General features: G+C 45.6%; 1 protein-coding gene across 4 annotated transcripts in view; it reads left to right on the top strand.

The window, feature by feature from the left end:
* UBE2E3 (ubiquitin conjugating enzyme E2 E3) overlaps positions 1-17,391 on the top strand; it is a 99,211-nt gene extending 81,820 nt beyond the window's left edge. For 3 of the 4 annotated variants that reach the window (XM_035133777.2, XM_035133791.2, XM_035133783.2), the window contains exons 4-6: positions 3,929-4,061; positions 11,504-11,651; positions 12,735-17,391. In XM_035133777.2, coding sequence (XP_034989668.1) covers positions 3,929-4,061; positions 11,504-11,651; positions 12,735-12,832 — 379 coding nt within the window. In that variant the 3' untranslated portion in view covers positions 12,833-17,391. The remainder of the gene's footprint in view (positions 1-3,928; positions 4,062-11,503; positions 11,652-12,734) is intronic. The other variant, XR_009558353.1, reaches the window with a different exon arrangement.
* The last annotated feature ends 1,031 nt before the right edge of the window (positions 17,392-18,422 follow it).

The following is an 18,422-nucleotide window of genomic DNA, read 5'->3' as shown; positions in this document are numbered from 1 at the left end:
TATTAGGCAGATGTGTCAGGCTTCTGAAAAATGCCTTCTGCACCTGCCGGGTTAGAATACATGGATTTATCCCCCCCCCCCCCCGCGTACACTTTCCCCCTCTAGGAACAACCCTTGTAATTTTAAGTGGCACTAATGGTAATGCAGTAGATGACTGTAAATAGTAACTTAGGAATTATTGCTCTTAGATGCTTGACTATTTAATTGATAGATGCCCTTGTTCTGACTCTTTGAGTGATTACCAGGTAGTCTGGCACATGGCTAGAGGCTGTAACCTTAATTGTGACTGATTAATTTGGCTGAAATATGTTGCTAAGTCAATTCAGCTGTTTCGATAAACTGATTGAATTGCATCCAGCTATTAGAGGTGTTTGAAGGAAAGGTAGCTGACAGATGATATAGGAGCATGAACCTCGGCATTAAGCTATAAAATAGCCATCAAGGAAACCTGTGCCAAAATTGAATTGTTCCACTGAAATTTGACTTCCAAGCCTAATGCTAATTAAACGATATGTGCTTAATGGATGTCAAAGAGTTCATTAGAGCACCGGATGGCCTGTGCATGGGTTTTAAATATTTCTACATTTCTCCAGCCTTTTCTTTTCTTTTGCATTATTGCTTCTGCTGTTTTGTTCTGTTCGCAAACTTAAGAAACGCGGGCAGAATAATTTAACCAAGCGACTTTGGAAATGCCTGTGAATTACTTAGGCATTGTGGCCTGTTGTCCCTTCTCCGTCTTAATTCTCCTTGAGTATATTTGAATCACCTCTGTTGTCAACGAAGCACAGTTTAAACAACAACTGTTGATTGCTCTGAAATACTACCAGATGTTGTGGTCTTAATATCGTTCGGGTCACAAAAGGATCACCCACGGCTGAATGTATGTGGGATAATAGGGTACAGCAAGGTGCCCCAGAAGTCATTTTGCAAGAGTTTTGTACTCTCTTTCCAGATTTCGAGCCTAGATTTTGAGTAGTGGTTCCCAACGTGGGGCACATGCCCCACAGGGGGCAATTTGAGAATGAGTTATTAGCAGTGATTATTATTTTTTTGCAACTGTCCGTTCGTTCTTTTATTTTTCTCTTTCATGGATGCCATGTTCTTTGGAAGCTTGTTTAGACCAAGTTAATGGCCTTTTAGGCTTCCTCCATGTGAATAGGAGTTCACTTTTTGAAAAATAAGAATTATATGTCATGGAGGGGATCAGGATTTTAGAGATGCTTAGATGGTGCATGGCCAAAAAAAAGGTTGGGAACCACTGATCTAGAGGTTGGGATGGCAAATCCATGAAAGGGGAGTCCAGTCGTCTTTTGCCCCGCCTCTAATAAACCTTGTTATGCCATTTCAACTCCTTTTGTTCCCATCTCCCTATCAACGTAGTTCTATTCCCAGATAGGTAAAGGTAAAGGGACCCCTGACCATTAGGTCCAGTCGTGACCGACTCTGGGGTTGCGCGCTCATCTCGCATTATTGGCCGAGGGAGCCGGCGTATAGCTTCCAGTTCATGTGGCCAGCATGACAAAGCCGCTTCTGGCAAACCAGAGCAGCACACGGAAACACCGTTTACCTTCCCGCTGTAGCGGTCCCTGTTTATCTACTTGCACTTTGACGTGCTTTCGAACTGCTAGGTTGGCAGGAGCTGGGACCAAGCAACGGGAGCTCACCCCGTCGCAGGGATTCGAACCGCCAACCTTCTGATCAACAAGCCCTAGGCTCTGTGGTTTAACCCACAGCGCCACCTGTGGGTTTCTCTAGATAGGTTCCCAGATAGGTTCCCAGATAGATAGGTTCCCAGATAGGTTTCTCTAAATGACTCCTGGAAATGACTTGGGCCTCTTCCTCCAGACATCTTTTTCATGACACCTTCATGGTGATTTATGCTCATGATCCTGCCTTCAGTACTATTTTTCCAGGCAGTTGGACTGCTTCATTTCCCTTCAAAACATATCTTGTAACTTGGTTTCTGCAGAAATCCCAAAACTTTGCATACCGCAAATGTTCTGGGGTTCGTTCCGTTTTCTGTCCTGCTTTCATTGTGCTATAACCCCTCCGATCAGCAACAGGTGGCATTGGGGGAGCTCAGTTGCTTAGAGCATGGTCCTGATAATGCCAAGGTTGCAGGTTCGATCCCCACAAAGGACAGCTGCCTATTCCTGCATTGCAAGGGGCTGGACTAGATGATCCTCAGAGTGCCTTTCAATTCTATGATTCTGTGAAATCCGTCACTAATGCACTATGATTACATCAGGGCCACAAAACCTCTGTCCTGGAGGGCCAGTCAGATTTCATAACAGCGGAAGAGTTAATTTGGGAAGGAGGGACTGGTGTAAAAAAACTTGAACAGGGAGTTTCGTAAGACCGCCTTGATGCTTCCATATAAAATTTGTGATGAACATTACTTTAGAGGTCTTATTCTAAAAAAAAATATGGTTACTTGGTGAAGTCTTTCACAAACTGTTTTTGAATCCGTGTTAAAAAGAAAGGAAGCAGAACGAACATTTGGCCCTCTTATAGTATAACTATAAATGTAGATGTTCTTAAAATGTTAACCTAAAAGTGTATTTGTTGCTTTGTCAGTAACTTTGCAGCCTCCTTTATAAAAATAGTGGTTCCTCTGTCAAAATAGGCTTTTCAGGGGAGTGGGGGAGTTTAGCTTAACAGTGGTATCGTTGCTGCTACATTATTGTAATGCAGTGAGCACTTAAGCCTTAAAATAAGTATTGGGACGGATCCTTTAATAGCTGTCCATATCTATAAAACTGATCAACTATATAATACAGGCACTTGGGATCCAAAATGGCCTGCGGAACTATATTAGATTGTATAATACTGGTGCTTTCACTGTCAGATAATGTGATGGTCTGAGGAATGGCAGTTCCTGACCACCACTCTCCCAGCTCTTTGTTCTGGAGGTCAAGGGAAGCTTTTCAGGAAGCAAGTGAACAAATTCAAGAAGCGTTTGTAGCATTTTAGGATCCGAGGGAAACTACTTGGAACTGACTGTATGGCAAAACCACAAGAACAGTGCAGGATCAAGCAAGAAAACATTCTTTTAATGTCTGCATTGGTTACCTCGGAGCAGGACTGGGCAATCCTTGGTCTGTTTGTGGACTCAGAACTCCCAGGGATGATGTTGAGTTGGAGTCCAGTAACAATTGGAGGACCACTGGCTCCCCATCGCTGCCTTGGAGCCCTAACTTACAGCCGAGAGCCATTCAAAGGGAGTATTTTTGCCGTTCAATTGTGTCTGGTTTGCACCTTTTGGCACAGGTTTAGGCAAGTTGAATTAAAAGCAAGTACTGCTGTGTTTCATGGAGTTTGCTCTCAGGCAGATGGGCATACGGTAGGATTGCAGCCTTGTTGGACCAGAGCAGAGAGACCTGGGTTGCAATCCCTTCTCAGCTTGGAAGCTTTGCTGGATATACCGTAGGCAAGTGGCTCTCTCCCTTAGCCTAACCGGCTTCATAGGATTGTGCAGATAAGTTGGGATAAGCCCATGCACGCTGCCGCGAGCTCCTTGAAGAAAAGGTTGGATATAAATGGTGAGGGAGGGATGAATGGGTTTAAGTAGGCCTAACCCCTCCCTGTGTTGGATTGTAGTCCTTGCGTTTTAAGGCATTCCCTCTTCCTCCTCTCCCCCCCAGCTTTCTTTCATGAATGCCCCACGCACCGGAAAGAGCAGCAGACAGAAAGGCCACAGAGCTAAATATCATAAAAGACAAAGATGGGTTTTGTGTTTGAAAACATTGACAGAAGCACAGTTGACGCGCCCTTCCTTCGTTCATAGCACACTCATACAAAAGCTCCACACCGATGACAACAGAGGTCATTGACGAGGATTTAAGGATGAAATGAGTAATGACTGTCAGTGCCCAGGAACTATCCAGATCACTTTCTGTTTATCCCCCTCTCTCTGTTATTTCAACAGTGCTGGGCCTAAAGGCGATAACATTTACGAGTGGAGATCTACTATCCTCGGTCCCCCGGGTTCTGTGTATGAAGGTGGTGTCTTCTTTCTGGATATCACGTTTTCATCCGATTATCCATTTAAACCACCAAAGGTAAGCATTTGTGGCTCTCTGTATTTTTATATGCAGCTTCTCCATCCTTGAATGTATCTCCACTCTTCACATTTGTACCAGGGCTCATGAGACGCTTGCACATTTGACCATCGGGGAAAGAGAAGACTCCACAGCTCTGAAGTTTCAAGTGTAGCCCAGGATCTCAAATAAACCGGTGACCATGCCAAGCTGTACAATATACAACCCAAGAATCCTCAGTTAACTTCCACTCAGTGTGTTGCAGAACTTGCAACTCAGGGCTGGCAATTTCCTGAGGGGGGAAAATGAATTTTGTTAGCGTGCCAGTAGCTATTAATCTCCCTCCACCCCCCTTAGAAGATAGTTTAGGGAATGTTTATGGTTTTTATTCCATTCCCTCTCACACATGCAGGAAAACATTCCTAAATGGCTAATAATATCTTCTTAGTTCCCCCTCTCCTACCAGCCTTTGATCAGGTGTGTGCTAGAGTCCCTGCCCTGGGAAACCTGTGTTTCCCAAACTTGAGTCTCTGGCTGTTTTGGGCTACAATTCCCATCATAGCTGACTGCTGGTCTTGCCAGCTAGGGATAATGGGAGCTGTCGTCCAAAAGCAGCCGGAGACCGAAGTTTAGGAAACACCGGTCTAAACCTCCGTGTTTCGGCTGCCTCAAACTGAAACTGAAAATTAACCATTGCAAAGAAACAGTTGCTTTATTAGAGCGATGTGACTTAACTACATAAAGCAGGGGAATTCTGAGATGCAATGAAGTGTAACACTCAACTTGAAGTAAGCTAACTTTGTGCTCTTGTCCGGTCTCTGTGGCCATCATACGTAATGGCAAGCAAAGTTTATTAGCATAATAAACCATGCTGTACACACAGTCCGATTGCGTCTACTTCATTCTTTTCCTGACACATTCGTTTCCGAGCACAATTCAAAGTGTTGGTGCTGACCTTTAAAGCCCTAAATGGCCTTGGTCCAGTATACCTAAAGGAGCGTCTCCACCTCCATCGTTCTGCCCAGACACTGAGGTCCCGTGCCGAGGGCCTTCTGCCAGTTCTCCTTGTTGCGAGAAGCCATGTTGCAGGGAACCAGGCAGAGGGCCTTCTCGGTAGTGGCGCCCGCCCTGTGGAACGCCCTCCCATCAGATGTCAAAGAGAATAACAGCTAGCAGATTTTTAGAAGACATCTGAAGGCAGCCCTGTTTAGGGAGGCGTTTAATCTTTAATCGATTATTTTATTCTTCTGTTGGAAGCCGCCCAGAGTGGCTGGGGAAACCCAGCCAGATGGGCGGGGTATAAATAATAAATTGTTGTTGTTGTTGTTGTTGTTGTTGTTATACACAGGCAGGTAAGTAAAGCAGGAAGGGGACAGCTTAGTGTTAGGTCTGAACCCTGGGATTATGGTTTGCTTCACTTCAACAAGATATGATCAGTAAGTCAACACCAGGCCATGGCTTAGGGCAGGCAAGCAATAGTGGTTTGTTAGGGCAAAACAAACCGCAATGCTGGGTTCGGCTGTAGCATTAAATTATATCCTTTCTGGTTTGTTTCCCCACTCTCTCCAGGGGAGGACCGATCAGGCTGTATGTTCAAGTGTGGTTTATTAAACCAAGAGCCTCGGCCTCATGTGAGAATGGAGTCAAACTCTTGGTTTAGCAAGCTAAAGTGCAGCTTCAGCAACCGAAGTTAGTAGAGTGACCGTACCTCTCAACTGCACTGATTCAATCGGGACATCCTGTTTTGGGGGGCTGTTTTGCCACAGCCCCAAAAGTTGCGGGGTGTGATCTCGCATGTGTGACGCACATCCTGGTTTTCTGCAGTGACCCGTTGGAGGTTATGCAGTGACTTGGGTCAATCATCATTGTTTTCTGCATAAGCAACATTGTAACATAACTTGATCTACCGTGTTTCCCCTTTTTTAAGACGTAGTCAGAAAGTAAGCCATGGCAGCATTTTTTATCATTAGTGAAATCTAAGACACCCCCCGAAAATAAGACATACCTCCATGCGAGACCGCCAAGCGCCCCAGCCAGCCAGAGGGGCCTGGAACCGGCTGCTGTTGCTGCAGTGAACGCATGGAGCGCCCTGCAGCACCTGGCCTCTTTTTTTCTTTTCTTTTTTTTGGGCTGCCCGAGGCCTGCCGCCCCGCCACCGGAACCGGCGGCTGCAGAGCGGAGCGCTCCGAAACAGCGAGCGCTCGGAGCGCCCTGCAGCACCTGGCTTCTTCTTTTGCGGGGGGGGGGAGCTGCCCGAGGCCTGCCGCCCCGCCGCCGGAACCGGCGGCTGCAGAGCAGAGCGCTCCGAAGCGCCGAGCGCTCGGAGCGCCCTGCAGCGCCTGGCCTCTTCTTTTTTTGGGGGGGAGGAGCTGCCCGAGGCCTGCCGCCCCGCCGCCGAAACCGGCGGCTGCAGAGCAGAGCGCTCCGAAGCGCCGAGCGCTCGGAGCGCCCTGCAGCGCCTGGCCTCTTCTTTTTTTGGGGGGGAGGAGCTGCCCGAGGCCTGCCGCCCCGCCGCCGAAACCGGCGGCTGCAGAGCGGAGCACTCCGAAGCGCCGAGCGCTCGGAGCGCCCTGCAGCGCCTGGCCTCTTCTTTTTTTTGGGGGGGGAGGAGCTGCCCAAGGCCTGCCGCCCCGCCGCCGGAACCGGCGGCTGCAGAGCGGAGCACTCCGAAGCGCCGAGCGCTCGGAGCGCCCTGCAGCGCCTGGCCTCTTCTCTTTTTGTTTGGCTGCCCGAGGCCGGCGGCTGCAGAGCGGAGCGCTCCGAAGCGCCGAGCGCTCGGAGCCCCCTGCAGCGCCTGGCCTCTTCTTTTGGGGGGAGAGCTGCCCGAGGCCTGCCCCCCGCCGCCGGAACCAGCGGTCTGCAGCGCCGAGCGCCCGGAGCGCCCAGCAGCGCTGGGCGGAGCGCCGAGCCAGCAGCCTGCCGCCTCGGTGCCGCGCAGAGCGCCCAGCAGCACCCCGAGCCAGTGGCCTGGCCCTTCCGAGGAGGCCTTAAGGTACAAGGCATCCCCTGAAAATAAGACACCGTCTGTTTTTTTGAGTAAAAAAAGTTATAAGACGGTGTCTTAAAAAGGGGGAAACACGGTAATTAGAGAGATTTTGATAAGTGCCCATAAACGTATAAGGACTGTGTTGAAAGCCAGTTCTTACCTTTAGGCAGTTTAACTTAAAACTGAAAGTAACTCTAACCTGCTGCAATCTTGACCACAATTCGTTGGCACTTAGCTGGCATTCATGTGACCTGAACAGAAAAGTACCAGTGTGAATAGACTTGAAAGTACCCACGAATTAGGAAAACCCAAACGAAGCAATTAGAAACTGACAGGTTGAGGACAATATGATATTTTCTGAAATCTTGTATAGTCCCTTACGTCCCACTGATCCCAGTAGTATTCAAGGGTTTATGACATGTATGCTGAATTGTAAAGTTGTTTATTAATCTCAAACAATGTGCTTTTGATTACGGAGAACTGCTTGACTTCCACCCATATTTCTGGTAACTGTTGTCAAAATCTGTCATCATTGTTTTGCTTCTGCAATAAGGCGGGTTAAATCACTTGGAAGAGCAAGGTCTAACGAATGGGACCTTCTATTTCAAGAACTACATCTTGATATTAATTATCTAAAAAGAAAAAAGAAAAGATAGAAATTGAAAAGGAATACTGGTCTTAATGCTGTTCTACCAAGTGAAAATTAGGGCCAAACTACATATAATAATGCTTGAATAGCTCTAGACTTAAGTACAGTGGTATCTTGGGTTACAGATGCTTCAGGTTACAGACTCCACTAACCCAGAAATAGTACCTCAGGTTAAGAACTTTGCTTCAGGATGAGAACAGAAATCGCGTGGCAGCAGCGGGAGGCCCCATTAGCTAAAGTGGTAGCGGTACCTCAGGTTAAGAACAGTTTCAAGTTAAGAATGGACCTCCGGAACAAATTAAGTTCTTAACCACTGTATACCATACTTTTTGAGAAATGGCTATTGCCTGTTCCAAGTTGGAAACCCAGCTTAGGTGCAGGGAGGGAGCAGGGGACCCAATAAGGATCATGCCCCCCCCCCGAAGATACTTGTCCCCTCCCCCAACCCTGCGCATAAGGGCAGAACTACAAGACTAAAGTTGTGTGTATTCAAGTCTTCAGTTTTGGAATCAATTATCATTTGCAAAATGATGTTTATGCTAGTGATTTGTTTGTCTAACCCTGTTTCTTTAGGGGGGCTGGGAATATGGAAAACATAGCACACAAAATTGCCCCAAGTGTAATTTCATGTACTCGCTCATATCGTATATATATATGCCAGCATAAATGTTTGTTTAAAAAATTGCAGCTGTGTAGCAGATGTTTGATGAAGAAGATTTAGAAATCTGCTGCTGTACAAATAAGGCAAAATGTTAGGTTTGCGGAGTTAGTTAATCTGCTGAAGATAATGCCGTAGAAATCAAGGGGCCGAGATCCCAACTCCTCATCTTCTCCCCCTGCTGCCTTGTGCCTCGTCTAACAAATTATATATTCTGGCTGAGATCCAAAGAGCTATTTTTGACATACCCAAGAGACTGGGTATCCCCAGTGGGCTATTTGATTTAAAAACAAAACAAAAAAACCCTCCACGCACAAGCTTGCTTTTGAAAGTTCCCAGGTAGTTTGCCATGCAACATGGAGTGCTACTGGGGTTTTTTGTGGGGAGGGGGGAAGGGAACCCAAACCCAAAGGCCCCTTTTGATGTGACTCTGCCATCATTTCTTGCTTGTGAACTTCCAAAAAATGAGGAAACAGGATGGTAAATTAGAGAGGTCTTTGGTCTGATCCTGCAGAGGGTAGCCTGTGTGTGGAACTAATTGTGCATTTATCCGGATCATATATAGTAGCTCTTTTCTCTGTCCATCTGTCCGCACGTGGACTAGCAAAGGGAGGAAATGAATTCTGTCCTCGCAGTTCTGCAAAAGCCAAAGAGCCTAGTCTTGAATTTGGAACAGAACAAAGTTGCTCAGAGTTATGCATAGATAGATAGATAGATAGATGATACACACACACACACACACACACACACACACACAGCACCGCCCTCTGCAAAAAGAAAAAGGGGAAACTGTAGAATAGTGGGTAAGAAGGATGAAGACACAGCTCTTAAAACAACCAGCTCTTTATTCTAGCTCTCAGTCAAGACTCAACAGCAGCTTAGCCGACTGGCTTATATAGTACTCAGTAACTTGCAACAGTAACAAACTTCCCCTAGGTACCCAATCTGTGAACAGCACTCTCAATCCTTCATTTGCATGTAGTGGACCTGAGTGAGAACTGCAGCCACAGTGGGCAGGGTAAGAACTGCAGCCACGTTGGCCAGAAAGAGTACTGCAGTTAACTTAATACATAACAGAAACCATTGAAAGGATTGCTGTTTCGGTTTGTTTGTTTCCTCCAGCGTGCGGTGCCATTAAGAGTTTGGTTTACCCTTTGTGCCATAAAGTATTCCTTCTGTAACTAATGCATTTCAACTCTGCGCTGGGTTTGTACAGAATGTTAAAGTCAATTAAAGCAGAATGATGACACAAATTAGAGTGTGGTGTGCCTCACACATAATGATGCCGTCTAATGGGAAAACATAAGTGTTTTTCAAGTCCTTTGAAGATGAGCAGCTCCCTGTTCCATGAAAGTCTCCCATGGGAATGTTAATGCTGGACAGTTTTAGACTATCCAAGTTCAGTCGAATGGACCCTATGCACATGCAAACCTGTGTGTGTGTGTGTGTGAGAGAGAGAGAGAGAGAGAGAGAGAGAGAGTGAGAGAGATCCTGTTCCAAAGTATTGTGAACAGGATTATGTTCATTTCATTTCTAGATCACTCTAGGGAAACTTGGAAAATATCTCGTCGTCCTCCAGAGCCCATGACAAGCCTCTATGTTGGCCTAATTCATAGACTATTATGGTTGGGGGCCGTGTATTCCTTCCTCGCTCCTCTGCTCTCCATTCAAGTTGGTTCCCACCACTGCATATACTGTGGTTGTGAATCCCACAGTTTAACCATGTACTGCATGAAGCTCAGTCAGTAGAGCGTGAGACTCTTAATCTCAGGGTAGTGGGTCTGAGTCCCACGTTGGGCAAAATAGTCCTGCGTTTCAGGAGGTTGGACTAGATGACTCTCAGGAACCCTTCCAACACTACAGTCCTATGATTCTACCTTTGTCCGCCCTGAATCTTCTGGAGAGCTTGTCACTGGACACTTGAGGTCCAGCTCTGAGGACCTTCTAGCAGTCCCCTCACTGCGAGAAGTGAGATTGCAGGGAACCAGGCAGAGGGCCTTCTCTGTAGTGGTGCCAGCCCTGTGGACTGCCCTCGCATCAGATTTCAAGGAAGTAAACAACTGAAAAATTGACTTTTAGAAGATATCCGAAGGCAGCCCTGTATTGGGAAATTTTTTAAGTCTGATGTTCTACAATTTTTTATATATGCTATAAGCTACCCAGAGAGGCTGGGGAAACCCAGCCAGATGGGTGGGGTACAAATAATAATAATAAAATTGTTATTATTACAGTGGTACCTCAGAAGTTGAACGGAATCTGTTCCGGACGTCCGTTCGACTTCCAAAACATTCGGAAACCAAGGTGTGGCTTCCGATTGGCTGCAGGAAGCTCCTGCAGCCAATCGGAAGATCCGGAACCCGCACCAGATGTTTGGGTTCCAAAGAACGTTTGCAAACCGGAACACTCACTTCTGGGTTTGCAGCATCCGGGAGCCAAACCGTTCAACTCGCGAGGCGTTCATGAACCAAGGTATTGTCTTCAGCTATTTTCTAGCCACCCTGAACAATTTACTTAAATTTTCCCTAACAATTTAAATGGGCTGGCTTAGTTGCCCACAGGCTCCTTAACCCATTTCCGCCCAAACCCCAGACTCCTCTGCAGCGATCAAACAGCAAATTTATATAACTATATATCTCTCTCTGATGTTTTGGCCTTAACATGCACTGAAATGGAACGGAGCAAGTCATCTGAGCTTTGTCTATCTCCCAGGCATCGAAGGACAATACAAAATAAATTTCCCTATGTTGTGGCGGTGATGGTTTCAAAGTGGGGTTTCAAAAGGCTGTAGGCCTGCCAGGGAGGGGAGGGGGGAACTGCAATAAAGCTTTTAACATTGAGATCTACATGGCAAACATGAGTCAAGACAGCTGCTTGAAAAGTGGCGGTGGCGCAGGGAACCACTTTTCAGACGAACCTTTACAGAATGAGCAGCAGCAGCAGCAAAAAATGAAATGAAATGAAAGGTCTCTATAGAGAAAAATTACCCCACAGAGGGTGAATAATTCAAGGCTGGTTTCAAAAAGCTGGCAACAAGCTGTGCATGAAGAGCATGTAATGATTCTCTCTGTCTCTCTGTCTCTGTCTCTGTCTCTGTCTCTGTCTCTCTCTCTCTCTCTCTCTCTCTCTCTCTCTCCCACCTGCAATTCAACCCCCCCCCCTTCTACCTCTAGGTTACGTTTCGCACTAGGATCTATCACTGCAACATCAACAGTCAAGGAGTCATCTGTCTGGATATTCTGAAAGACAACTGGAGCCCTGCTTTAACTATTTCAAAGGTCTTGCTGTCTATTTGTTCTCTCTTGACAGACTGCAATCCTGGTAAGGCGATGATTTGTTTGTTTGTTTGTTTGTTTGTTTGTTTGTTTGTTTGTTTATTAAAAGGACGGGAATTACTAATTGGGTAGTAAGCAGAGTCAAAACAATTCCTACCCTTAGCTGTAAAAAAAAGAAAAAGAAAAGATTGTTCAAAGTACATTGACTGCGTAAACAATTACATAAACGTGGGATCAGAACGGGATAAGATAAATTCAGGTTGAAAAGGCGGGTTGTTTTCCTTTTACATAGGGCAGCCTGGAAACGGATCCTCTTTGTTCAGGTTGTGTTTAAACCTCTGAATCCCTGGACTTTGAAGTAGAATTGGCCACAGATTCAGACTTTGCATTCAGTTTAATGGCACAATGCACCTCCCAGTTTGCTCAAGATTAAATCATAAAATTTGCCAAGCCCTTGAGATACCTTCCCATGTACAAAGTTCTAGGTTTGTCTAGCTCTAACTTACTTTAAAAAAAGGTGGAGTAAGAAAGACTGCTATAGATGATTGCCAACCTTTTTGGACCAGTGGGCACATTTTGAATGTTGAGAGAGTCCTGGGGGCACCATTCACAAAATCGCAGTTTGAAATGTTCAGGGGAAGGGGAGAGTTTTGAGAGAGAAAAGGAAGACATTGCTGGAGAACCAAACCACAAAAAAAAATTATTTATTTTTTTGCTTCTTGTCCAGAAGGGTCCGCATTCTCCTTCTGGCTGATGTTTATGTCAAGCACCTTGTCTTTTGTTTTTTAAATCATCTTTATTCATTTTCGCATAAAGAAAAAACCATACAAAAATACAAAAAGTAAGAAAAACAACAACAACAACATGAGAAAAAACAAAACAAAACAATCACACAGTGAAAAAAGCAAAAAAAAAATCTAATAGTCTTATATCAACATCATATCAATGATGTTGTCTTTTGAACAATGCATGCTTGAGGAGGTCCTGCCCCGCAGCTTAGGTTGGAAACAAGTGTGGCAGAACGAACTTTTGTGATGCTGATGTGTCTCTGATCTTGACGTGCTGTCTCTCTCCCTCTCCTCCCATTTCTTCTCTGGTCTCTCTCCCCCCCCCCCCCCAACTCTTGCAGCTGATCCTCTGGTAGGAAGCATAGCTACTCAGTACCTGACCAACAGAGCCGAGCATGACAGGATAGCCAGGCAGTGGACCAAGAGATACGCAACATAAGCCACATCCTGACTGCTTGGTGTGCGGCGCCAAGGTGCACGGAGGCAGCCCCTGCAGTGTGTGCAACCGATCTTTATAGCCTTTACAATACGGACTTCTGTGTATATGTTATACTGATTCTACTCTCTGCTTTTATCCTTTCGAAGACGGGGATATCGCTTTCCCTCGACCCTTAACCCCTCCCCTCCCCAACCACGATGAAAAAAAGAAAGAAAGAAAACAGAAAGGAAAAGGTAAACGCTATCCAGAGTAGAACTTTGTAGCTGTAGATTAGTTATGTTTAAAACGCCTACTTGCAAGTCTTGCTTCTTTGGGATATCAAAATGTATTTTGTGATGTAACTAAGGATACCGTTCCTGAAGTCAACCAAATATTATAGTGCATTTTAGCCTAATTCATTATCTGTATGAAGTTATTAAAGGTAGCTGTAGATTACTAGGAAATTACGTCATTTGTATTAAGCCCAGATCTATTTCCGATATGTGGTACATGCTGTTGTGAAAACTGTTTTGAACTTCTACCTTCGTCGGTTTGTAATGAAAGGGTTCGCCCTCCCCTCTTTTTCCCCCTCTTTTCCTTTCATCCCCTTCCCCCTCCCATCGCCACCACCTTGTAGCTCAGAAGAGAGCATCCACTGGATCATCTCAAACACAAATAAACATGCTCCCCCCCCCAAGGAATAGTTTCTTTGTTTTCGTATTTGAAGCTAAAAATCTAAAGATACTGCAGCAGGTTAGAATGTAGGGCTGTTTAGAGAAAGATGCCCATCCTGCCCCCCCCCCCCAGAAGCAGAAAGCCAGCATGAGTCAAAAAGGAAAAACCTGAGAATGAGGTCTATTGCTCTTGTCTAGACTTGTAGTTTCCCTCTGACTGCTGCTCCTGAGGGACAAACTTCATGCTGAACCTTCTGCTATTCTAATTCTCTGCATATTAAGTCTTAAGCACCAGCAATATCTTAGGCCTGGGAGAATGGATAGATCCCATCAGCATCCCACAACCACCTGGAGCCATCATAAGTCACTCCCCCACCCCACCCCCGAGGATCTTCCGTTTATTTATTTTGTATTGTTCTTTTTTTTACTTGCCAGTAGCCATGAAAGGTAAATGCATCAAAAATCAGAGATGCAAGTATTTGAAATAAATGAATGCTAAGCAGCAAGAGGGGCAAAGTGGGGTGGGGTCAGAATTATGGCATGTTAAAAGGTGGAATAGGACCCAGGTGGCGCTGTGGGTTAAACCACTGAGCCTAGGGCTTGCTGATCAGAAGGTCAGCGGTTCGAATCCCTGCGACGGGGTGAGCTCCCGTTGCTTGGTCCCAGCTCCTGCCAACCTAGCAGTTCGAAAGCACGTCAAAATGCAAGTAGATAAATAGGAACCGCTACAGCGGGAAGGTAAACGGCGTTTCCATGTGCTGCTCTGGTTTGCCAGAAGCGGCTTTGTCTTGCTGGCCACATGACCAGGAAGCTGTACGCCGGCTCCCTCGGACAATAATGCGAGATGAGCGCGCAACCCCAGAGTCGGTCACAACTGGACCTAATGGTCAGGGGTCCCTTTACCTTTTTAAAAGGTGGAATAACCCTTTCCTCTCCTGCCACAGTCCTGGTGAAAATCCGTATGCACAAACACAAAAACACACACACACACACACACACACACACACACACACACACACACACCCCTCTCTAAGCTGCTATCAGCCCCAGGATAGAAGCTCCCCACAGACTTAGAGCTTTGACAGCGCCATTGCTGGGACCACGGCAAGGGAGGGAAAGGTTAAATCACCTCTCTCCATGGTCCTGATTGAAATCCTCCCCCTCCCATTGTGCCTGCTTTCACCATTTTAATAACATGCATGCGAGTGCAAATCACACGCCTACTGTTTTGGTTTGGCCCTCCATTGTATTTAAAGGACGGACAGACCTGCTGAGGAGCAATGGATGCTTGATATATGGCGATGCCCGTGCAAATGGGTTTGCTGCGGTGGATGGATGCAGACCACTCCTGTGTGCTCACGTAAGCACCTGGTATTGCCTGGGCAAATGTCTAGGAGACTCTTAGCCACAGTTCTTCCCCGGATCAGAAGTTAGAAAGCCATACGATTCTTCTCTCCCCTTGGTCAAACAAATATGTGCAACAGGTTTATCAAGCGGCCACATGCATTCCATATTTTATGAATGGGTTATATTGGTAAATGATCATCTGCAGTCATCCTTTATTGATAGGGCCAATGGCGGGGTACAAATGTTGGTTGGGGGAGGGCAGTTGTGTGCCTTGCTTCTTCATAGCAAATCCTCGAGCATGTGGTTTCCTTGTGGTTTTGTTTTGTTTTTTACAGTTCGTTCTTTCCCTCCCCTCCCTCTTAATTTACCATAAACGAGCTAGCTTTTGCAAGTCAAAATGTAAAGGTTTTCAAATTGGTGGGCTTAATTCCCTGCCCCCCCACCCTCCATACAAGGCGCTATGGATTTTGCTGAGATTATAACTTGTATCAGATTGCAGGCAGTTCTGTGGTTTAGAGGGAGGTGTAAAATTGCAGTTTATCTAAGCATGTTAAACTGTCTTCCAAAGCAGCTTGGCTGCATGCTGTGTATACCCGCTTCTCTCAAAGCGGAATGAACGGTGGGCTATTAAATCGGAAACTAGAACATTAATATTAATAATAACAATAGTGGAGGCAAAATGCACTTTTGTAAGTGAAACATAGGTTCTAATTAACTAGTCGTTCTGAGTACAACCCAACAGGACGGTCTCCTGCACAAGCCCCAGTGAAATTAATGGAATCTCTCCAAAATGGTGTTTTTGCACAATTTCTACTCGGGAGATTGCTCAGGAGAATCTCCCAGTAGAAGGTACCCTTTGCAACTAAGGCCTGATTCATACATGACTTTGCAGCTTGATTTTCTACCCCCAATCTGCTCTGTTCCTTCCATGTTAAGTAGTATATGCTGTGGATGTTTAGATCAGCTTGGATTACAAGTATTTCCTGTGTCACAGTCCATCCTCTTTGTTAGGGTGACTGGCACTCATAATCACAGAACTGTAGAGCTGGAAGGTACCCCGAGGATCATCTAGTCCAACCCCCTACAATGCAGGAATATGCAGCTGTCCCATATGGGGATCGAACCTGCAACCTTGGCATTATCAGTACAATGCACTGAGCTATCCAACTGAAAATGATCCATGCAATAAAAGTATCTACATTTTACCTAACGCAAGCCATAAACTCAGCAGAACAATGTATGAATCGAGCCTTAGACACAGACATGAATTCTTGCAACTTGTTCGGTGGGGATTACTTTCTCTTCCTTGTGTTCTCTGTGGTGGTGACAAAAGGTTGCTTCCAGTTGATATCCCTCTACGGGTGGAAAGACTCAATGATCCAGCAGGGCCTTCTGTCAGCTGGGCAGATATCAAAGAGCTCTTGGGCAATTGGTGACCTCCCCTACAGTCCAGCCTCCCAAAATCCACGCTGGAGGCTTGGCGTACCCTTTAGATCATCAAGTGAGAGTGGAAATCCCTGAAGTTGGAATGGACCCCAATGATCATCTAGTCAAGGGTTTCCCAAATTTGGATCTCCAGCTGTTTTTGAACTACAGTTCCCATCATCCCTCCTGCTAGCTAGGGATGATGGGAGTTGTTGTCCAAAAACAGCTGGAGGCTTAAGTTTGGGGAACCCTGATCTAGTCCAACTCCCTACCTTCCGTGCAGGAATCTTTTGCCCAACGTGGGGCTTGAACCCACAAGCCTGAGATTCAGAGTCTCGTGCTCTTCCGAATGAGCTATCCCAGCAGTTCCAGTCATATGAGCCCCAGACTTCAGTCTGCAGCATTAAAAACCTCAGCGAAATCTAGGCCTACATCTCATTTTGTAAGGGGAGCACATTATATAGGGTGTGATCTGTAGGGTGCATCTGCTAGGCAATCTTCATCTCTTTCAGTGGGTCGCGGAAGGTCCCACTAAAATGAGTGGAGTTTACACTGCATGTATGCTTTGTAGATTTGCACTATAACTTAAGAGAACTAAGGCCCTACAACTTCCAGGCATCGTTTTGCTGGTTCCCGTATGCCGGAAAAAAGGCACCCATTCTTTGCATGTAGAACACGCCCATCGATTTACAATGAGCCGCAAATTGTATATTTCACATATTAAATATGTGGCCTACAAAGCTTTCAAATATTTATGTCGCAAAATATAAAGTATAATTAAAAATCTTGTTCTTGCTTTTAATGTACTTTGTTTCATTTTGCACCTCAGATTTCAGAAACCTTCGAAGTGAGATGCTTCCTCACTATTGCCTGTTGTCCTCTTTACCAAACATTTGATTATTGAGTCTGAATTCCCTTTCTGTCATCAGTTTGTCACAACCCTGTTCTTTTTCATGTAGGTTTTCTTTCTTTGTCTGTAAATTTTATATTTACTGAAGTAAGAGGTTGGGGTTTTTTTGTGTAAACATTTAAACTTTAAAATAATAATAATAATTTTGTTTCTGAACTTTTCTCTGCTTACACCAAGTGGTAGAAAGAAATTTGTATTGTTAAATAAATCAATTAGTTGTTAAATGAGAATGCGTGTCTGCTTTTTGGTGTGTGTGTGTGTGACTTCACTGTGGGAGAAACCTGCACCCAGTTTGTTCCAAAGCAATGTTCAGACATTAGCTATTCTGTCATCAGGGTGACAGGAAGTGAGGTAACAGCCATGACTCTCCTTGGCCTGGAAAACACATAGCTTTCTGATAATGGGATAATGCAGAGAGAGTCACAATAGCGCTACTCTGGTGTTCAGCCAAACGTATGAGGACACAAACCGAATGTGACTGTGGATGGTCACAGCGTCCCTGCTCTCTCCTGAATGCACAAAGATCTGAAAGGCTATTTTATGAATGTTTAGCTGTATATAAATCATACCCCTGGCATGCCCCCCCCAACCCCCTGGAGTAGGTCGCGGGTTTGGGATGCAACGCATTGGCCGGAAAATAGAAATATATGGAAAAAATGCAAGGGAAATTATTTAACTTTGTGTGTGTGTGTGATATTTCTCCCCTTATATTTCAATGAGATTTCATGAAGTAGAAGCTGCTGCTGCTTTTTAATGAAAATTGAAGCTTCCTTGAGGGGGGCATACCCCGCTTCACAGCCCCTATGCCTCAAGCTCTCAGGACGAGAGATTTTCGTCGATGATGAGGAAGATGGCGATTTGGGAGGTCATTTTCACAAAGAGGAGTGCGCAAAATGAATTTTCCTGGCTGCACTTCCGGCTGCTGACTGTTCTACCATTCTACTCTGCTAGCAAGTGTAGGCTAAAACTAAGCTGAGCTCTAAGGCCCGAGAGAAAGGCCCACACTCATTTCAGCTTTTGTATGTGATAAAGCCTGGTGTTCCTTCCTGTCACTGTTTCATGCACCTCTGTGAACTACATACAAAGTATTGTGTCTGCCTGTACACACTTACTTCCTCCTCTCATAATAGTAATAACAACAACTCATTGCACTCTGTGGTCAGGTATTTTGCTATTTGGGAGCTCTGGTTTCGCAGCCCCACAAACATCAGCATATCTAGGGGGCTGACACCACCATTCTGGAGCTCGCTCCATT

This window comes from Zootoca vivipara, chromosome 1 (assembly GCF_963506605.1).
Source record: "Zootoca vivipara chromosome 1, rZooViv1.1, whole genome shotgun sequence".
NCBI classification, from domain to species: Eukaryota; Metazoa; Chordata; class Lepidosauria; order Squamata; family Lacertidae; genus Zootoca; species Zootoca vivipara.
Note: the sequence above shows the minus strand (reverse complement) of the source record. Positions and strands in the feature narration are given on the sequence as shown.